Source organism: Suncus etruscus, chromosome 14 (genome assembly GCF_024139225.1).
Source record: "Suncus etruscus isolate mSunEtr1 chromosome 14, mSunEtr1.pri.cur, whole genome shotgun sequence".
In the NCBI taxonomy this organism is placed as follows: Eukaryota; Metazoa; Chordata; class Mammalia; order Eulipotyphla; family Soricidae; genus Suncus; species Suncus etruscus.
Window position 1 is genome coordinate 29,500,315 of NC_064861.1, and position 20,950 is coordinate 29,521,264.

The following is a 20,950-nucleotide window of genomic DNA, read 5'->3' on the forward strand; positions in this document are numbered from 1 at the left end:
ACAAAACAAATAGAAAAAGAACAAAGTGATGAAGAGAAGAGAAAACAGGACTCACGGGACCATGTGCAAGACCCTGGGTTTGAATCTTGGCACTGAACAGGCCCAAACACCAGGGGGTCTTCAGGATAATGACAGTATCCTTCTCTGCCCCCCAGTGGCACTGCAAACAACCACCAGGAAAAAAATATCAAGGGGCTTTTCTTTGGAATCATTCACTATGATAATTTTCTATTGCTTTGGTAAGTTATTGTCCCTCTAGTCAAGTGACTCAAATTGATGCCTATTAGTTATGGGCCAGGTATGACCATTTCTCTGGTGGAGAAACCTGGGGATCAGGCCAGGGCAGCTCAAGGGCTAGACCAAATTAGAGTCCCTTACTTGGGGGCCCTAAGCTCCAGGAAGCAAATGTTAGAAAGGCTGGGGTGGGAAGGGTCCCTAGGACATCTTCTTTCCTCATTCACACCTTCACCTGCAAACCTCACTTTGCCTCCAATAATCTCAGGTTCAAACTCTCTTGGCCTCTCTATGCTGTGAGAACTTGGCTTCTGAAGGACAGATTGGGGGAGGCCCACCTGGATGCACTTTGGCCATTAAGAGGGGGGAAAAGCACAGGCAAAGGTCAGAGGCTCTTAAAATTTGACCTACCACAGAGCCTGTTCTGTTTTTATCTTAAAACTTATTAATGGTTTGTTTCAGCAAAATGAAAAGAGTTACAGTATATTAAGTCTGCTTACATTTTCCTTAAGTGACGGGCTCTGGGACAATCTGCCCCCAAATTTGACAGTTATTGTGCCTTGCTGGTAGAAATATAAATCATCTCGTTTTTTTTCTTTAATCTTTTTTTTTTTAATGAAATGTTTGCAAGGGGAAAGTGTTAACACTATTTAAAAAAGTTATCTTCTAAAGCAAAGACATCTAAGATGTTAAAAGATACTAAATTAACACCAATTTAAGGGAGACAAACAGATAATGCAGATCAAAGACCCAGAGACAAAATTTGATTCAGGAATAAATCTCCAAGGAGGCAGGACAATGTCATAGGGAAGGAAATTGTTGTTAAATCTCCAGGGGGTGAGGAGGAGGGTCACAATTTAGAGGTGAAATTACTCATGGATTCAGAGAACCTTTGGAATTCAAATGGAACCAGATACCTTAGAAAATAAAAAAATATACTTAAAAAGGTAAAGTTGCTAAACTTGCTGAAGTTGAAAATATGGTTAAAATGACAAAGGCTTTAGCAAAACAACAACAACAATAACAAAGGGGTTGGGGTGGTGGCATAAGTGGTAGGGTGTTTGCCTTGCATGCACTGATCTAGAATGGCCCACTGTTTGAGTCTCCATGTCTCATATGGTCCCCCAAACCAGGAGCGATTTCTGAGTGCATAGCCAGGAGTAACCCCTGAGGGTCACCGGGTGTGGCCCCCCAAGCAAAAAACAAAACAAAACAAAACAAAAAATGATTCTTGAGCCTAGATTCTATAAGCTCCAAAGAAGGTATCAATTATTGAGAAATGCCTTCAAAGAGTAACTTTAGACATAGGGTTGCTCTCCTGGGTAAATTTTCTCAGGTATGTAGTTATAAACCATAACTCAAGGGACCTTCCAGACAGACAATGAAATTCTGCATTGAGAGACCTACCAGAATTCTCACAGGCCAGGGTCTCTCCAGGTATGAAGCCCCTTTCTCATCCCTCAGCACTCTCTGAAGCCTTGCTCTTGTCTCCCCCTTCTGACTTTCTTCTTCCCACTTCCACCATGAAGACTTTTAGGCCTGCTTGGAGACTGGGTGGCTCATTCTCTGCTTATAGACCTCCTGAGGTCGGAGATAAGATGCTCTGGAGACTCACTGGCTGCCTGCTAGAATCTCATGTGGCTGTGGCATTTGAGTCTGTCAGTTATACTGAGAGGGTCAGGACAGATCAGAATGAGGTGCTGTAGTCACAGGTGCAGTTCCTGAGAGGGGTCCCCAGGTTCTTGATCCCATAGGCTTTAGGAAAATGAGGAATGTCCATGCTAGGCACACATTCACTGAGGCTAAATGTACTTGAGGCCCCTCCAAATGGGGCTGGGAGTTGAGGCAGCTTATATGGTTCTTGCTTGGTTCTCTGGATGCTTCCTCCCTATTCTGCTGAAGATCTGAGAGCACGGAGAGGCACTTACACCCTCATCCCATTTGTTTGCTCCCTTTGGTTCTCAGACTGTCTCTAAGTCTCATCCCTTCTCTCTCTTCTCAGGGGTCCACTTCTGGGGGGCCTGAGCAAATGCCTCATCAGAACTCCAAAAACATGCAGATGGCTTCTTTGAACTCGAGTTATTTATGGGTTATTGCCAAGAAGCCACGGGGACTTGCTGCCCCAACCCCACTCGGAAAGGGAAATTTTCCATCTGTTCACTCCAATGCTCATTTCTACCCAAATGAAGATATTTAATCAGAAGCATCCCCATCCACCCCCCAATCTCTGCTGCTTCTAAATTTCAGAAATAGAACTCTCTTGAAATAGAACTGAAGGAAAAAGGGATCCTTGGATGGGTGGAACTCTGAATGCAAAACTTTATCCCCAAACAGAAATTAGAGGGTTGGATCCCCTAATACACCAACCTTCTGGGACCAACTATTCTACCAGGCCCTCTCTTTGATGAGACCTACGGAGGTAAAGAAGGTAAAGGGATTCTTCTTAGCCTACATGGCCTAAAAAGTAGGGCAGGCTGCTCTAAGGTGGGGATGCCCACAACTTTATTCATCTCTTTTCCTGATGTGGCTCCTCTAACCCACATGTGGGAGAGAGCTTTCTCCTCCTTTTTTAGAGGCCAAGGTTGGAGTCTACCTGGTTGAAGGGAGCCTGGTGTGTGCCAGGGTGGCAGAGAGGCAGTGCTAGCAGGCAACTCCACCCTAGCTGTCCTACCCTTGAAGCAGGCAGCTCCACCCTCACTAGTGAAGCTGAAGAGGAAGCAGGAACTGATTTCGATGCAGTTTTCAGGGCTGTGCTGATGTAAGCACAGGGCATGGAAGGAGGGCTGGGGCTCCAGGCCCAAGGGTTGCAGCTGGGCAGAGCAACCAGGCTTTTCCATTCATCTATGGGATTCTCTGCATGAAAAATGGCAGCCAGCCTAACATTCAAGTGGAAAAATGCATCTTCCTCTTTTCTGATTTCACTCCCAGGATTGCCTTCTGCTCTCCATAGCTACTACTGCAAGGCCTTGTTCATGACATTGTTTGTGTTACTGAATCCAGGGCAGCTGATGTCCCTCTTCCTTAAAAGATCCCCCTCAGTCTAAGGACTCACTGCAGTCACAGACCTGAGAGCAGGTTTCTCAACTGGGGTTCTGGCCCACATCCTCTGCTTTCTCTTGACATTCTCCTGAGGTGAGTGTGCCGTCACTGTTTGATCAATGGCTCCATATGATGACTCCACAGTTCCTCTACTCAGACTGACTCCTTCCCTTCCATCTAAACTGGGATAGCTAACAGCTTTGTGAACTGTGTGCATATTTATTTGGCTTCCCCCTGTGAAATAGCATATGTGGAGCTCTTTGTTTTTTCCTACCTCTGCTTCTCCCCTTTTGTTTTAGAAAGTGACACCATGTTGAACTGGCTGAGATGTTTCAAGTGAGCATGGCCCTGTGTTCTCCCAATGCTCACACCACTCCTCTAGCCCACATTCAAGTCTTGTCTGTTCTTCCCCCAACTAGATCTTAAGTTCTTTCTTGCTCTTTTGACCAGTGTCAATACCTATTCCTTCATTATCTATCAAACCTGGATTAACTATAACAACTTTCTGACTGGTTTTCCAACTTTCACTCAATTTTTGGGGAGGGCTCCTCAACAGCATTTGGGAACCTGAAGGCCACTCCTAGAGTATTAATTTAATCTTGGAGGTGAAGGCCAGCAGGGGGCCGGGCTGAGATTAGTTTCTAGAACCGTGTTGTGGTGGTACTTGGGCTCAGAAATGCTGGGGGACTCCAGGGCGGCCCCTAGTGGTGATCTGAAAGCCATGCAGTGCTAGAGATTGAATTTGTGGCCTCACTCACAGAAGGCCAGTGCTTACTTTGAGCTGTCTGTCTCCCTGCCAACCACCCCTAAAGCGTTCACTGTAACCTTTCACCCAATCTATCCTCCATACTGAAGTCCACGTGTTTTTTTTCTTACCAAAAAAACTGGGATATCAAGAAAAACAGTTACAATAAAACAAGAAATTACAGTAAATCAAGAAAACCCATACAACAGCGACAAAAAGAAGTACATACTTAGGAACCCAACTTCCTCGAAAGAATTGTACACCAGGAAAGTACAAGTCATTATTAAAGGACATTTAAGAAAGTATAGATATTCTTTGTTTATGATCTCAAAGTCAAGGAAAAAAGAAAATGAAAACAGTCAGAAGTGGTTAAATGACTGGAAGAGAATTTTCTAAAGGTATACAAGAGGCCAGAATGATAGGTCCATTCAATACCTGGCATCCCATATGGACACCTGAGCCAGCCAGGAATAATTCCTGAATGTAGTCAGAGGAGTAGCACCACTGAGGATGGCCCCAAAATAAAAATAAACAAAATTAAAAGATATGCACATGGTTGACAAGCCCATAAAAAGATAAAATTAAGTACAAGAAGATACCACTTAATACTTACAATATGGGAGAAAGAGAGAGGGAGACTACAGCACAACTATAGCTATTGTGGGTAATGGCATGGGGGCTTCTTAATAAAGTAAAAACTGAATTAGTGGAACTAGAAATAGTATAGTGGGCAGTGCGCTTGCTTTGTACATGGCCAACCCAGGTTCAATCCCTGGCATCTCATATGGACTCCTGAATCTATCAAAAGTGACTCCTGAGGTTCAGAGCCAGGAGTAATACTTGAGGCCATCTTTTTTGGCTCCAAACAAAACAAATTAAGAATTAACCTAGGATTCAGAAATAATTTCTGAGTTTCCATTCTAAAGGATTAAAAAAAAGCAGGGACATTCACAGATACTTGTATGTCAGTGTTCACAGCAGCATTAAAGATAAACAAAATGTGTTATATCCACAATGGTACATTGTTCAACCTTAAAAGGGAAGGAGATTCAGACATTGTTACAACACAGCTCAGACCTGAACATGTGTGGTAGCTCAACGGACCAGGGTTAGATCTGTAGTGCCGTACAATCCCCAGCACCACTGGGAGGGGCCTCAAAACAAACAAGGTGAAAATGATTAATTTCATGCCACATCTATCGGATTAAAATTTCAAAAAGAGTGTTCTGGCACTCATCTTCCCATCTCTTTCCCAGTGACAACTGTCCATACATGGCATGTCTTTGTGCTAAAGCATATGCTGGGAATTGCCAGCACATACTGGAAGGCCCAGCACTGTCTGGTTTCCAGATGGTTCCACAGAGGAGGGACTCTTTCCACTCCAGCCACGGGAAGCTCTCCAGCATTGGCCAGATTCTGCAGTGCTCTGTCTGCTACATTCTGTGCCCAGCTCCTCACCCTTCCATGTCAGCCCCACTGTCCACACACTGACAGTGGCTCCCAGGACAGCAGGAAGCCCTGCAGTGAACTGGCATGGTGTAGTATCTGTGTGGAGCTGGAAGAGTGGAGTTAGGGGTTAGGTGGTTCATCACTAGTCCCAGGGCTCTCCCCCCATCCAATAGTGGGGAGTGCATGCCTGCTACTATCATGGGCCTCCTAGGTGTGTATGTGATGGTGTGATGGTGTGATGATGTGTTTTGTGTGTGTGTGTGTGTGTGTGTGTGTGTGTGTGTGTGTGTGTGTGTGTGTGTGTAGCCCAGACTTGGCCCAGGATGCCATGATCACAGAACAGATGAGTTTGCTCTCTGGGCCAGGGTGTGAAAGGTGGCCTCGTTTGACTCCTCTGAACGGGCCTTCAATTGAGCCCATCCCTCATTCCCTGGCTTTCTCCCTGTGCTCTGAAAATATTTCTGAGCACAATATTCCAGGCAGCTTCTCGCCGAGCATGACATTGAATTATAGCTTTAGGCACAGGAGTATTTTTCTGTGCGTGAGAAATTCTCCTCCTCCTCCTCTCTCTCTCTCTGGTCCTGAGATCTACTGGGGCAGAGGGCACCATGACTGCCAGTTCCTTTCCAGGTCAGCTGCCTATGAACAAGGAGAAGTCCTTGTTGTGACACTGTGAGGCAGAGATCAGGCCTGAAGGACTTCTTAGCAGGGGTGGGTAACGGCCTCTCCGGCTGTCCTGGTGCTTGTCTTACTTGTCCAGATCTTTTTCTCTATGGAGCCTGGGTGTGTGTGGTGGTGAAGGGCAGGGGTGTGTTCTTGTTTCTTCCTATACTGTGAGCTCACAAAGCACTGTGTATTGGTTTCCACGGCAGTCAGAAGAGGATTCTGTGAGCTCCCCACAGTCTCCTGGGCCTGCAATTGCTTAGGCAGCTCTTGCTGCCTGGGCAGCGAAGGTCCATCCTAGTCTGAAAGCTTTTGTACCCAATTCTGAGGGGCTTAGGCACTTTCTGTTGCCTTGGAGACATGGCCATCTCAGAGTGATAGCAGAGCAAAAAGAGAACCAGGCTGAGTTCCTTTCCCTTCTTCTTTTCCATTATGGGGCTCAGTCAACAGGGCTCAGAGGACCTAGAGCTGTGTTCTGGCTGTTTTCTTTATCTTTTTTGTGGGGGTGGTGATTTGGATCATACATAGTGGTGCTTAGGGATGACCCCTGGCAGTGCTCAGGTGATCCTATGGGGTGCTGGGGAAAGAACAAGTGAGTCACATAATAGACAAGCACCCTACCTGCTATACCATCTCTCTGGCCTCTTCTGATGACAAAACCATCACAGCCATCCTCCAGGAGCTACTTCTGCGAGCCTCCTGAACACCCTACAACCCAGCACCCATCCTCATAGGGCAGCACTTCATGCTCACCTTGGGTCTCCAGTGAAATAGGAGAGGGTCTTTAAAACCCTCAAAAGGGAGACTCAGTGATCTTGGGCTTGGATATGAGAGCAGGGCAGCCACTGGACATGGTTTTTCCCAAGAGAGGTGAAAGAAGAGTGTAGTTTCTTTGTTGTGGAAAGAAGAGGGAGAGGGAAGGGGGCCATGGGGGAGAGATGGAGGGATTTGGATTTTTAGGGAATCCTATGCTTTTATTTATTTATTTATTTATTTATTTATTTATTTATTTATTTATTATTTATTTATTTATCTATCTATTTATTTATGGTTTTGGGGCCACACCTGGCGATGCTCAGAGGTAACTCCTGGCTCTGTGCTCAGAAGTCACTTCCGGCAGACTTGGGGGACCATATGGGATGTGGGGGATCGAACCTGGGTCCATTGCAGGTTCACTGCATGCAAGGCAAACACCCCACCGCTGTGCTATCACTCTGGCCCCTACTTTTTATTTTAAATTAAAAAATCTTTAAAAGTGAAACCAATCTCATTTGAAAGGGCATGTGCACACAAATGGTCACTGCAGACCTAGTCACAGCAATCAAGTTCTGGAAGCAGCCCCAGCACCCAACAATAAATAGGTGAGTGGATTTAGACACGTGTGGATTACTACTAGGCTGTGATCAGAGATGGATTCATGCAGATACAACCTTTATGGAACTGGAGGGAGTCATGCTAAGTATCAGAAGAAAAAAGACAAATAGATAATCTTGCTCATGTGCAGAATATACAGAAACAAAAGTATTAGACATCTTTGCTGGAGATGATGCTGAGACTTGGGAACTGATGAGATGGTAGAGGAGCTGAGAAGACTTTGGGATTAAGGTGGAGAAAACCTGGCATTCTGGGAGTGGTTGGGCATAGTAGCACCACACATAGTAAACAACACATACCACCACAATAGTAATGAAGACACCTCAATAAAATTCCTTTTTTTGGGGGGGGGCAAAAGAGTTCAGGCAAAACCTCTTTGGGTTCTCAGGTTGCCCTATTGAGTTCAGGGCTGCACACTGAGAACTTGATGCCCAAGGGCTACGAAATCCCCGTGGAGCTGTTCTGGCTTCCAGTGCCACTGAGTATGCAGCTTTGGGAAAGGGATGGGCCATTTGCTCAAGGGATACTACTGATAGCTCACTTCCCAGGATCCTTCTCCTGAGCCACCAAGGCCCCTCAGCTCCTTTTCCACTGCCAGGAGTTCCAGGATGACCCTTTCTCAAAATCTTCAGCATCTGTCACAGAGTCACAGCACTGTTCCTCTGAGTTCACTGGGACAAATGTGGTGCCTCTTCTGGCTCTTTAACATACACAGACCTGGACAAGTGCACCAACAGCTTGCCAGGCCAGGACTGCTCACTCCTTGCCCTCTTCCTGCAGCCATGGCCACACCAGCAGTGGTAAGTGAGGAGATTCTGGGGGGGCACTGATTCCAGGCAGGATCTGCATTGGGGCTGGCATATGGGCACCCAACACTGGGGAAAGGGTTTTAGACAGTTTTACTTCTCCTCCTCCCCCTGGCTCATGCAGGAGATGCAAGTTGCCAATTAAGAGACAAGGAAGTACAGCACAGAGAGGCTAAGTAAGCCTTGGTGACACAGGCAAGGAGCAGTGACACCATAATACTGCCTCAATCTGACACAGCAGCTCTCTGAGGCTCTCAAAGAGGTATCTGAACATGAATGGACAGAGAGGGGCTGAGCCCTGTACAGCTGGGCTCACTTACTTAACAATGGTTTTCTCTGCAGCCAGGAGATAGGGGTCCAATCCCAGCACAGCTATTCTCTGTCTGAATAGGGCTCTCTGCCTGTCCAAAGCTTGGGTTTTCACACCTTCAGAATAAGGTGGTTGTGGCAGCCATCACTTTCCAGGAGGGCTCAGGATTCAAAAAGTCCTTCATGAATTTTTGAATGGGGAGTATGGAGACTGGAAGGAAGATGGGTGGCCATAAAAACAGGACTGGGGAAGCCAGAAGTGAAAACCAACCCCCTCAGATTTGGGCCTAGAAGTCCAGGTGCAGCCTTGGCAAGAGGATCGGTTGCTGACATCCTCTCGCTGGGCTGCTTTGGTAGACACATGGGAAAACTGCACGAGCACATGTTTCTCTAGTTTTATTATCACAAACACACCCCAAACTCTGCCACATGTGGGGGATCCTGGGCTTGGCTTGCTGCACCTACCCTCCCAGGAGAACCCCACCCCACGTGTGAGCATGAGACACGCTCCACAGAGCAGTCTGACTCATAGCTTATCAAGATGCCGTTTCTCCAACTGTGCAAGAGCTTTACCAAAACTGGGCCAGAAGCCCCCAGAATGCAGGATCACTTGATTCATGTGCAGTGGGAGCCACAAAACAATGGCACCATTTTACTGCAGCACTTGGCATGGACAGGAGCCACCACCTTGAAGATGGATCCTTCGGGAGGTGAATGTCAGGCTGTGACATCCGGGTCTTGGCAGTGAGTTTACACACAGACAGACACACACAGACATAACAGACACACAATCACTTGTCCCTCCTTTCTTCTCCCCAGCTGTCCCAGGCTTGGATTCCATTACGATGCGGACCATGTACAGAGAGGTGTGAATTTTGGTTCCAAAAATATTCAGTCTCTTTGGCAATCTGAGAGAAACTGGCAGAGAGCTGCTGACTTGCCTTCCACCTTCACACTAGTGCTTCATCCTCTCTAGTAACCTCTGGTAGACAGGGGCTGAAAGAGAGTCAAGGTGAGTGAGAAAGACACTGCTCCCTGGGACTGGTGTGGCACCACAGACCCTAAGCAAAGCTCCCCGATGATCCCCTGCCATCCTCTCCTCACAGTGCAAGAAAGCTCTAATTCTCCATGGTCTTTTATTTTATTTATTTATTTATTTATTTATTTATTTATTTTTTGCTTTGTTTTGGTGCTATACCCTGCAGTGCTCAAGGCTTATTCCTGACTCTTGGCAGTGCCTGGGGCATTGGGGATTGAGTCTATGTCAGCTGTGTGTGCCAGGCTATGCTCTGCCAACTGTATTGCATTACTTGTCTGAGGTTCTGAATTGGGATCTTTCTTCCTTTCATGCTGGAGCTAGAACCCAAGACCTTGAACAAACAAGGCAAATCCTTACTCCCTGAACTAAACCTCAGCACCCCATATGGGGTTTTCTACATCTCTGTGCTCAGAATCGTGTCTTTATTAATAGCTTCTGCCAAGCCCCTGTACACACTTCCAGGTTCTCCTCAACATTTTGCCCACTGGGAAGATGCTTTTCTACAGCTCCCACCCTGCAGGAAGGAAAGGAAAGGGAGGGAGTGGAGGAGATGGCCAGGTACCAAGTGTATCTGGCTGGGTCTCACTAAGGAACTGACAGTAGGCCAGGGCCTATCTGGGGATAAGACCCTCCAAGGCCTTTAGCGCAACCCATACTTACTTAGTTTCACATGGGTGTGGGAACCCTGAAAGAAAACACAAGGAATCAGGCTTCCTGGTAAGAAGTGCCCCTGCACCCACCCAAAATAGATGCCAGAGGAATGAGAGAGGAAGGGTACCCCAAAGGGCTGGGCCAAGGGATCTTCTCTACAGATCTCAGCTATCCTAAGTGATATGTCGGCCTTTGTCAGGTGGAGTCTGAAAGGACTTTCCTGGAACATTCTAGAGTCAGGATCTCACAGCCTAGAATTTGGGGGTGCTGCAAAAGCACAGGAAATGGCTTTCGGGAGCAGGAGCTCAGGACTGAGAGCACCTTGGTGAGGGGCATGTAGAGGGAAAAGAGAGTCAGAGTAGAGTGACTGACATACAGTCTCACCCCAGCCTTCTGAATAAAAGAAGGTCTCCTAGAGTCTCTTTAAGGCACCCCACATTCCCAAGGGGCTCCTCCTGACTCAGGACTAAAGAAAGATTGAGCAAGGCTGTGGGCCCCTGGAAGTGGGGAGCAAGAAGAAATGCCAGAATGAAAAATAGAGGTTCTGAGAGGGAGGTGAATAGGTCTTCCTGTCTCCCATCTCCAGAGCTGCATCTGAATTCAGATGCTGCCCAGGAGAACCCCAATATCTCCACAGTGGGCATAACGTGGAATGTTTGATATGGAGGCGCTGACTTGGGGTAGGTCTAACACTGAGAGACACACAGGGATGATGTGGGGGAAGGATCCAGAATCTGGCCTGTCATCCCCAGCAAGGGCCCCACAGAGTAGCCTCAGAGGCCTGACTCCTGTCCCCAGAGGGAGCAGAAGCAATCTGGCTGCTTCTGTCTCACTCCACATGGGCAGGGCCAGGGGTGTGGCAAGATTTCAAGATTGTTTTGGGAGAGTATGTCAGAAGATGGGGATCTGCAGAACCCTTTTGTGTGCCCACACAAGATTCCTACCCTGGAATACAAGGATGCCTGCTTAAAGATCTGGAGTGCAGAGTCTGCGAGCTCATCCGTTCTCTCCTGAGGTCTGCTGGCTGCAGGAGCGAGAGGAGGAAAAGCAGAGAGAGAAACTGTGAGCATGAGGCAGAGGGATACGGCTGGACCTTCCGACTCAGTGGGAAGTGATTGTTCCCCTACCTACCCTGGCATAGCATCTGGCTCGTAGTGAACACACAAGGACCAAGGCTGAACTCAACTCCACCCAGGGCAAAGTGCACTACCATGAGAGGAGAGGTAGGAGGTGGCTTTGCATCCTGCTCAAGGCATCCCCATGACCAACAAACGGGCTGTGTTTGTGTGTGGCTGGATGCCCAGGCTGTGCAGCCATGAGAAAGTTGCCCTCAGGTTTCCTGGTGTGTCTGCAGCTAGCAGTTCCTCCTTCTTTATCGGACATGCAGGCTTAGTCATTTGCTTAGTTTTCCTTCCCCCTGTTTCCTGTTGGGGATCCTAGATTGGGAGGCTGTCAGGTTGACCATGGGGCAGCCCCTAGGATTAAATGCAGGACCACACTCTCACCTGAAGTTGCTTATGAAAGCCCCTGAGACATGTTCTGGACTCAGTATAGTTTTTCTGTTGAGCACCTCTGGCTACAAGGTCAGAAGGGCCAGCTGCCAGCTCAGTGGGAAGTTGATGTTCTGGGGCCTTACCTGGGGGCTGCAGGACACTGGGGATGGCATAGACTACACCATTCGTGGCCATGATGTCAACCTCAGACACGGGCTCCTTGTTGACACACACTTTGTTGTCTTTCTAGGAGGAGAGAGTCAGTAACTGATGAATACAGAGCCTATTTATCTCAGGCAGTCCTTTCTCACCGAGCACTTCTCAATACCAGATCCTGGGCTAAGTGCTAGAGATTGGGGGGACTGAACCTTTCCCTGACTGAGCCAGACCATCTGGGGAGCACCTCTAAACCAGTTTCCCAAAACTGCAATACCGCCTCCCCTGGGAGGTAAATGTGGAACCAATTGTGCAAATGTAATGGGGTCTCTGTCTGTTAAGGTAGATTTACAAGGGGGCTGCTGATTGATGACCCGAGTGAGAGATCAAAGGAAGAAGGGCAAACCTCAGTCTATGACACATGGTACCCCAACACCCAAATTTAGGACCTCGGAACCTCTCAGGGCACACAGATGTCAAATGAGTCCCTCATGTCCTACTTTGGCTCTGTGGCACTCTCCCACAGTCTCCACACTCTGGAGAGATGCTTCAAGGCAGAAGGCAGCCAGAGATCAGGACACAGGAATGAGTGTGACCATAGCTGAAGCATACTGTATAGATGCTCAGAGGCCTGGGCTGGTGCAGTTAATTTCTGTGTATTGCACAAGTGTTCAGTTCTTTTTCTTCAAGGAAGGGGCCTCCTGCTCTACCAACATGCATAGCAAGGGGTGTGCATGAACAAGGAAGGGGTGTGTCAGAGCAAATGTGCCTAGGGGTTCTGATTCATGGCTCAGAGCACAGGAAGGCCCTGGGTTTGGGTTTAGGAGACAGACAGGTGTGCATATGTGTGTGTGTGTGTAAGTGTATTGTGTGTGCATTGAGGATTGATCTCTCAAGATAAAAATATAGTTGTCTGTCCTCTTTTTAAGGAAAAGAAGAATTAATAACCTCTTCCAGATGCCAAATGAGATCTGCCAATCTTCAGGTTCTAACCTATCTCAATGAATTTCCCCAAAGACTCGTTTTTCTCTCTCTGGTTTAAGAACACACTCACACCCAGAGGTGCCTTGAAGATTGCATGTTAAATCATGGAAGGGCTGAGTGTGGAAGCCCTGGGGGACTGGGCTGGTTCTTGAGCCTTCTGGTGGACTTACTGAGCTCACTTCCAGCTTGTCACCTTGCAGAGACTTCAGTCGCACTAAGGCCCCGATGCCGCCGCTGACCAGGATTTCATCTCCAATGTGGTACTTGAGGATGTTGGCAAGTTCTTTGGCATTGCCTGCAGGGTAGTGGGGAAAGGAGGCAGGGCTCACTGCCAGGCTGGCAACTGGCATGCTCAGGGCAGGCCCAAGAGAAGACCAAGAAGGAACACTCCCAGCACAGCTCTTGAGCACTCCCCAAGTACCTACAATCTGATCAACCCTCTGACCCTCTGTCTGTACTACACTCTGGCCCATGGTGACGACTACAGATTTGGCCCTGGCGTCGGGGGGCTGCTGAGTGAAGTGGGAGACTCTGAGACACAGAGAAGGAACTAATCCATACTTCTCTGTATGACTCATGTTTCCATGAGCTAAATATTTGCCTGGAAAGCCGGGGACCTTTCCAGCCTCGGCATCTGGGACATTTCATCATCAGCATGGCTCCCAATAGTTATAACACAGTAGTGAAATATTTACACATTCTGCCCTCAAATGCATATTTCGAGACGGCTGTTTCCTGAAGGGAGGACTTGAAAGAGTCAACAGCTGCGGACTGGAGGAGCTGTGGAGCCGATGAGGTCAGGGCCGCGGGAGGTGGGGGTGGGGGAGAGGGGGAAATCCCTCCCCAGCCCTTTCTGCATTCCTTCCATCCCATATCAGCCTTTCCACTAACTGGGGAGAGCAGGCGATTGCTCATAAAGGTGCACAGGCATTTCCTAGATGAAGTATAGGAGGCACTTCTGGACACAGCCAGCTGCCTGCTCCTTTCTGCAAGGCAGCGAGCGCCCTGTGTTCTGATCACACTCAAGTGGCCACATGTTCCCAGAGCCCCCCCCCCCCAATACAACTCTCTTCAATATTTTGGAAGTGTGCATGATGGGTTGGGAAAGCATTCTGGAGCGCTCCCTTGATTTACTGCTTGCAGATATTGATAAACCCACTTGAGTACCAGATGACTGAACCCTCAGTACCCAGGGACCCTCAGGTCCTGCAGTCTACAGGAGCTGGCCCACAAAAACACTGCCCGAAAGTGTGGGACAGGGTGTGAAGGGGCCCCATCCTGCCTACTCTTTTCCATCCGGACTCCCCTCCATTCCTCTACAGCGCTGAAGTCTGCTGCTCTGCTCAAGTGGGGTCCCACACCCCAGACAGAAAAGGCCCAGGATCCAGTTCATCCTGCTGAACAAAGGATGGTTGGACATTTCTGCTCAGAGTAAGCTTCTCGCATCATCTCACTAGCAGAGCAAGAGAAGGAAACAGGGCCCTGGGTTAGCTGGTGGCTGCTTGCTTTCCCTTTCAGGGGAGATATAGGGGAGCAAGGCCCTGCCCCTTGCCTCCTCCACAGACTCAGCTTTCCCTGAGGGCAGATGTGTCTCTTATGGGCAGCTGGGCACACAACCTCTAGGGCCCAGTCCCAGCTCTCCTTTAATTCTTCAACACAGAGGGCGCTGTCCTCACACCACAGTTTTCTAAGGTGAAGGGGAACTTTGCTCATAGGAGACAAATGACTTTTGAGCCCAATCTGCTGGGAAATGCCAGAGTGGGAGGTGGAGTCTGCCTTCAGCTTATCCCCCAGAACCCCAGTTCTCTCAATGAGGCGCAGGTTTCACTAACACCCATGGCTGAGTTTTTAGGGCCCCAGGCTAGCTGCTCAGTAACATGTCCTCGGGAGGGACATTCATGCTGCCATTTGCTCTCAACTGCTGGCCTGATCCTAAGTCCTGCCCTATTGGGATCCAAGGACGCTGACCCCGCAAACACTCACACACCCTCCCTTTTGCTCCAGTCATAAGTGACAGGAGGGCAGTTGACAAGTAAGAGTGAAGGGGGCAGAGGCTCACAATGCCTGGCCAGGCTCTGATGCAGCTGCCTGGACCCTCATCAACGGCACCTCACTTGCTGAGGGGAGGGTGCTGAGTCCTGAATACTCTCACCCTTGGCTACTTCCCTGAACTGCACCCACACCTCTGCTAACAGTTGGGGACCCCGGACTTAGAGAAACTGAACACCTCCTTCATCTGGCCTTTACCCAAGAGCTTGTTCAATTCTTCAGGAGGCATGGCTTGGAAGGCTTCATCCGTGGGAGCAAAGATAGTGTAACTCCCTTCTCGGGTGAGCATCTCTGTCAGCCCCGCAGACTGTATGGCAGCCACCAGCATGCTGTGGACACAGGGGGTGGAGGGTCACCTCAGGGCTCACAGCCCTGGCTGGTTTACACTGCCCCACCCCAACCCAGATATAAAGAGGGGCAGATACCAGGCAGCTGCTTGCATTTGCTATCAGGGTCAAGTTCAGGAGACAGGCCAGAGACCAAGGTCAAGGTCAGAGGTCAGGGTTAGGGTAAAGAGACAAGTGCAGTAAGAGCCCCCTAGGTCTTTGAGATGGGATTCTTGGGAGTATCAGGGTGGGTGGTATCTTGGGTGCTTGTGCAAAAGAGACATGCTAAGTGGCAACAAGCTGAGATTGAGGAACGGGGCGAGAAAACATGGAGAGCCTGAGAATGAGTGGCAAGGAATCATGGGGTAAAAACCAGTACTGCAGGCAATGAGAGACTCAGGACTTCAAGCCAGTGCCCTCTGCTGGGGTCTCTTCTTCACAGTTTGTGACCAAAAATAGCAGTTCCTATTTTGGAGTGGCTGGGACACTTGGCACAAAAGAGAGAGCACCTCGCTTCTTAAACTTTGGGATCATAGGGCTGGAGAGATAGCATGGAGGTAAGGCATTTGCCTTGCATGCACAAGGATGGTGGTTCGAATCCTGGCATTCCATATGGTCCCCTGAGCCTGCCAGGAGTGATTTCTGAGCATAGAGCCAGGAGTAATTCCTGAGCGTTGCCGGGTGTGACCCAAAAACAAACAAACAAATAAATACAACTTTGGGATCATAAATAAATGTAGAGGGTCACAGGAACTCTTTTTGATTTTGATTTTGGGCCACACCTGGTAATGCTTAGGAGTTACTCCTGGCTTTGTATTCAGGGACCCTCCTAGCAGTGCTCTGGGGACTATATGGAATTCCAGGGCTCTCTCTCTCTCTCTCTCTCTCTCTCGGGTTACTCTTGGCTCAATGTTCAGAAATCACTCCTGGCAGACTCGGGATCATATGGGATGCCAGGATTTGAACCACCATTCTTCTGCATGTAAGGCAAATGCCCTACCTCCATGATAGCTCTCCGGCCCCTGTCCTATCTCTCCAATCTCACAAAAATAATTGATTTTTATAAAGTTTAATATGTCATCAGTAAATATATATATTTATATATAGCATATATAAATATAAAATATATAATATATAATCTAAATTATATATCTATTTTATATATATGAGAGGCTATATAAAAATTTCTCTTGTGAAATGAGATTGCAAGAGGCTGCAGAGATAATAAGGCACTTGCCTTACAACATGTTTGACTGGAGTTTAATCCTTGGCACACCAAATGGTCCTGTAAGCCCACACCACCAGTGTGATCCAAAACAACAAAAAAAAGGAGTCGAAAAAGTTGAGTGGAAAACATTTAAGAAGCCTCAGTATGTGATTTGTGTGCACAGGGCCATAGTTTGATCCTGAGCACTGACCAACCTTGATAACTGAAGCATTATCAAAAAATTCTGAGGTCACAGTATCGGGGTTAGGGCATTTCACTTACATGTGGCAGACTCAGGTTCTACACCACATATAGTTCCCCCAGCATCTCAAGGAGGGAATCCCTGAGCACAGAACCAGAAATAGCTCCTCAGAACCCCAAAACAAATAAAAAATGCATTTTCTTCCCCATGGCCCAGAAACAGTTGAGATGACATACCAGAGAAAACCTGCTTCTTAACATCAGCTTTTGGGGCCAGAGAAATAGCATAGTGGGATAGGGCCGTCACTTTCTACGTGGTCAGCCTGGGTTCTCTCCCCAGCATTCTATATGGTTCCCTGAGCACTACCAGGTAATCTCTGAGTGTAGAGCCAGGGATAATCCTATATGGTCCTCCCAATCCCAACCGTTGGGGGCCTGGCCCAAAACAAAAACAAACAAAAAAATCAACTTGAGCTTCCAAGCCAACTCTTATTCTTTCCACATACCCTGCCTAGAAGGTCAAAACAGTGCCTGCAAGGTTCACTGCATCCAGGAGTAAGTGGCTGGGTCGTGTGGTGGGGTGCTGATTTCCAATCCCCCTGGCCCAGCACGAGCACATGGGTGGGATGGCTCAGTTACCTGAAGCGCCTGTCACCCTTCAGGACATCCATAACAGTTCCCATAGGAGGCGTCAACACCCGGTCCATGGTGAATAGTGTCCCATAGCGCCCCTTCTTGTCATGAGCGGCAATGCAGCTGTTCTCAATGCACAAGCTCTGGGAAAAAAGGGACAGAGAAGGGCCAGTCACCTCACAGCAGTGCCTGCTGATTTGCAGAAGCTTGCACCCACAGCCCCATTCTAAACATCCCTGAATACTATGACTGGTCTTTAAGAACAGGAGGAAATTGTGTATTTCTTCCAGCAAAAGGAAAAAATATGTTCTCTGTGATAGGCTGAAGAAGAAAGCCATAGAGGCCCCATGGCAGTGAGAGTGAATCTGGTAGCAATAATAAAGTCTGCTGATTTAGTTACAAACTGGTCTGGCCAAGCTGGACCAGTGGATCCCAAACAAGAGTGATGTGTGTTGGGCTTCTGTCCAACTCTCCTAGGCCACAGCTGGGTTAGAAGGGTGAGGAAAAAATTATCTGAGCACTGAGCACCAGGCTCCAGTGTTCAAGGCTTCCCCTCTTAGAAGCGAAGAAGTAGTCAAAGCTCCTTCCCTCTTTCTCCTTTCCTCTACATTCCAGATGGATTACCAACCCTCTCTTCCCAGGCCAAGGGTCCAGATTTTACCCCAAAATTTCTCCAACCAGGAACAGGAAATACCAACCTTCCAAAGACTTCTGCTCTAACCTCATCTATACTCTGCATAAATTTCTCAGATCCTAGAAACCAGTTCTCTGGGGATACCCTGCTTATTCTAGGCTCTATGTTTGGAAACCCCAACCCAGGGCTTGGAGCAGAGACCAAGAAGGGCAGGGGCTGAGAACCAGCACTTACATTACGATACACAAACACTCTCAACTTTTTGCCTCCTAGGGTTTCCAGAGTCTGCCCATGGTATAGGTACTTGGAGGCCAGCTGATCTTTTACTATGTGATTGAGAAGCAAATTCTTGGTAGGGGCATCTGCAGGAGGGATCCCATCTGCAAGAGAAGGTATAGCTGGGTTGGGAGAAGGGTGTGAGCTCCAGAAGGCAAGAGAGAAACAGAGGTGCCAATGAAGTACCTGGAGATGGGGATTGAGAAGCCAAGTCCCCTTACCATTTGCTGTCTTCTGTTGACTAAAAAACAAACCACAAAAGGTCTAACTAACTGAAGGTGCTTGAAGATTGGGGCTGAGAGGGAAAGGAAGACACAGAAATAGGAGTTCCATCTTTTCCCCTCTTAGCAGCTATGACTCAGCTGCACCCCAACTCTGATCTCCTTTCTAGCTGGCTGCAGACCCCAAAACTCAGAAGACGAGAGACAGCTGTGCTGTCTTGATGTAAACACAGGCATCCTGAGGACCAGCACTCATGTCCTCTGCCAAACACAATAGCAGTTCATGGTGAAGCCACACATGCTTATCCCATTGGAGAGAGTGGAAGCACTAAGGCCCCATGGGGTGCTGTAAATTGGGGAGCCTGCAGTGGAGGGCAAGGTCACAGCCTCTAGTCTAGAAGGAAACTAACAGAGCCCTCCTTCTCCCCTCACCCCCTTTACCTTTGAAGACAGTATTTAGGGGGGCCAGGAGAGTCAAGCTCTCACTTCCGGAGAGATGCGTGCCTAGCCCGGCCTGGCGGAAAAGGTTCACGGAGGTGGAGACATCGGATTCGGCAGCCAATTCAAACAGCGTCTTGGCTGCGGGGTAAAAGCAAGTGGGTTCAAAAGGTAAATTTGCTGTTTTCACAAACCATCTGTCTATCCCAGAGTGTGACATGCAACAGCAGGAATGTCACCCCGTGAGTCAACAGCCTCTCTAAACACCACTGAACCACCCCAGGCTTGTGTCATCAGGGGAACCATGGCCCAGAAAATTGTACTGGTGGGAGGACTGGGGTGGGGCACCCCCGGGGCCGCAGTTGCCTCTGCCACCAGCCCCAACCTCTAAGGTCCTTGCTGGGGATAAAGGCACACCAGCTGCCTCACCACATCCGGTAATAATGTTGTTCCCCTTTGCTGTTTTCCACAAGAAAGCCCTGCATGCATGAGCAGTAGTTCACCCTGGAATCCAGGCAAGAAGCTGGGATCTGAGGGCAATGTGAGCTGGAGACCCTTGGGTCTGTTCTCTCAGGTCAGTGCAAGGAAGGATTGTTTAGAAGGGAGGGGTACTGAGGCCAGCCAGTGGCCCTCCAGTCTTCTGGACTGCACCCATCTCTTCCAATGACCCCCCTCTCCAATGGCCTGCTCCCCTTTCCCTTTCCTTGTGCCTGCGGCTCCTGCTCTAAAAAACAGGCTTGGCGTACCTGAGTCTGGGATGAGCAGCTCATCGATGAAGTGGATCACACCGTTGGTGGCCAGGATGTCTTTTTTGGAGATGATGGCTCTGCCATTGATGGTGAGCATGTCCCCACTGCAGCCTACCTCCAGTGTAGTGCCCCCCAGGGTCTCCATGGACAGGCCTGCCACGATGGCCTCGGCACACATGGCCGACTTCAGGATGTGGTTGTTCAGCAGGTCTGCAGGATGAAGGGGACACAACTCAGGGGCGCATTAGCTAACTCTACAGCAGGAACCTACAGATGAGGCCAGCACTCCTCAGAACCCATGTCTTCCTCTCTATTTAGATCCCATAGGGGTCCTCACAGACTCCCCCATTCAGACACATCCTAGAAGTAAATTCTGGTTAAGATATTCAGCCTCTGGGGCCGGAGAGATAGCACAGAGGTAAGGTGTTTGCCTTTTATGCAGAAGGTCGGTGGTTCGAATCCCGGCATCCCATATGGTCCCCTGAGCCTGCCAGGAGCAATTTCTGAGCATAGAGCCAGGAGTAACCCCTGAATGTCGCTGGTGTGACCCAAAAACCAAAAATCAAAAAAAAAAACCCAACAAACAAACAAACAAACAAAAAAACCCCGATATTCAGCCTCTGAATTTCAATTAGCAACACAATAGGTAGGGCATTTGCTTTGCATGGAGCCGACCTAAGTTTGACTCCTGGCATCCCATATAGTCCCTGAGCCTGGCAGGAGTAATTTCTGAGAGCAGAACTTGGGGTAGCCCTTGAGCACCACCAATGTGCCCCCTCCCAAAAGGAATCATGTTCATCATCTAAGAAAGGCTCAAGGGAGATAACATGGTGTTAGAGGCACATGTTTTGCATGCACCTTGGCCCTGAATTGATCCCTGGCACCACTTGCTAGCCCCCTGTACCTCCAGGCATAGCCCCGATGGAGCCTGACTCTGACAGCTAAGCAGCATCAAGCAATGAACTGCCTGCTGACTGGGACGACCATCACTGCAACCCCAGCCCCTCAGCCCCACTTGGGGAGTTTCTGTCACCCCTGTACAAGGAAATGTTGAAGATCTGTCGCCCTGTACAGAACCTGACACTAGAGATAATGGCCAACAAATGTTAGTTATTTATGAGTGCTCCAAGGTCATGGAGAAAGAAAAACCTCAAATGAACCTATTCGGGGATTTTAAACCAACTGACCTTTATAAGAACGGCAGACAAAGGTGGAAGCATTGTCAAAGGACAGTTTTGAATTTTGGGTATATTTGTGTTTGTTTATTTTACCGA

At 48.5% G+C, this 20,950-nt stretch overlaps 1 protein-coding gene across 1 annotated transcript in view; it reads right to left on the minus strand.

The window, feature by feature from the left end:
• Positions 1-2,619: 2,619 nt before the first annotated feature.
• TGFBI (transforming growth factor beta induced) overlaps positions 2,620-20,950 on the minus strand; it is a 40,431-nt gene continuing 22,100 nt past the window's right edge. Inside the window, exons 8-20 of the mRNA XM_049787364.1 lie at positions 19,674-19,886; positions 18,931-19,068; positions 18,227-18,372; positions 17,365-17,501; positions 15,190-15,320; positions 13,113-13,237; positions 11,946-12,048; positions 11,225-11,333; positions 10,115-10,172; positions 6,311-6,427; positions 5,340-5,573; positions 2,906-3,044; positions 2,620-2,645 (exon numbers count right to left, since the gene is read on the minus strand). Of these exons, the coding sequence (XP_049643321.1) occupies positions 2,620-2,645; positions 2,906-3,044; positions 5,340-5,573; positions 6,311-6,427; positions 10,115-10,172; positions 11,225-11,333; positions 11,946-12,048; positions 13,113-13,237; positions 15,190-15,320; positions 17,365-17,501; positions 18,227-18,372; positions 18,931-19,068; positions 19,674-19,886 (1,676 nt within the window). The remainder of the gene's footprint in view (positions 2,646-2,905; positions 3,045-5,339; positions 5,574-6,310; positions 6,428-10,114; positions 10,173-11,224; positions 11,334-11,945; positions 12,049-13,112; positions 13,238-15,189; positions 15,321-17,364; positions 17,502-18,226; positions 18,373-18,930; positions 19,069-19,673; positions 19,887-20,950) is intronic.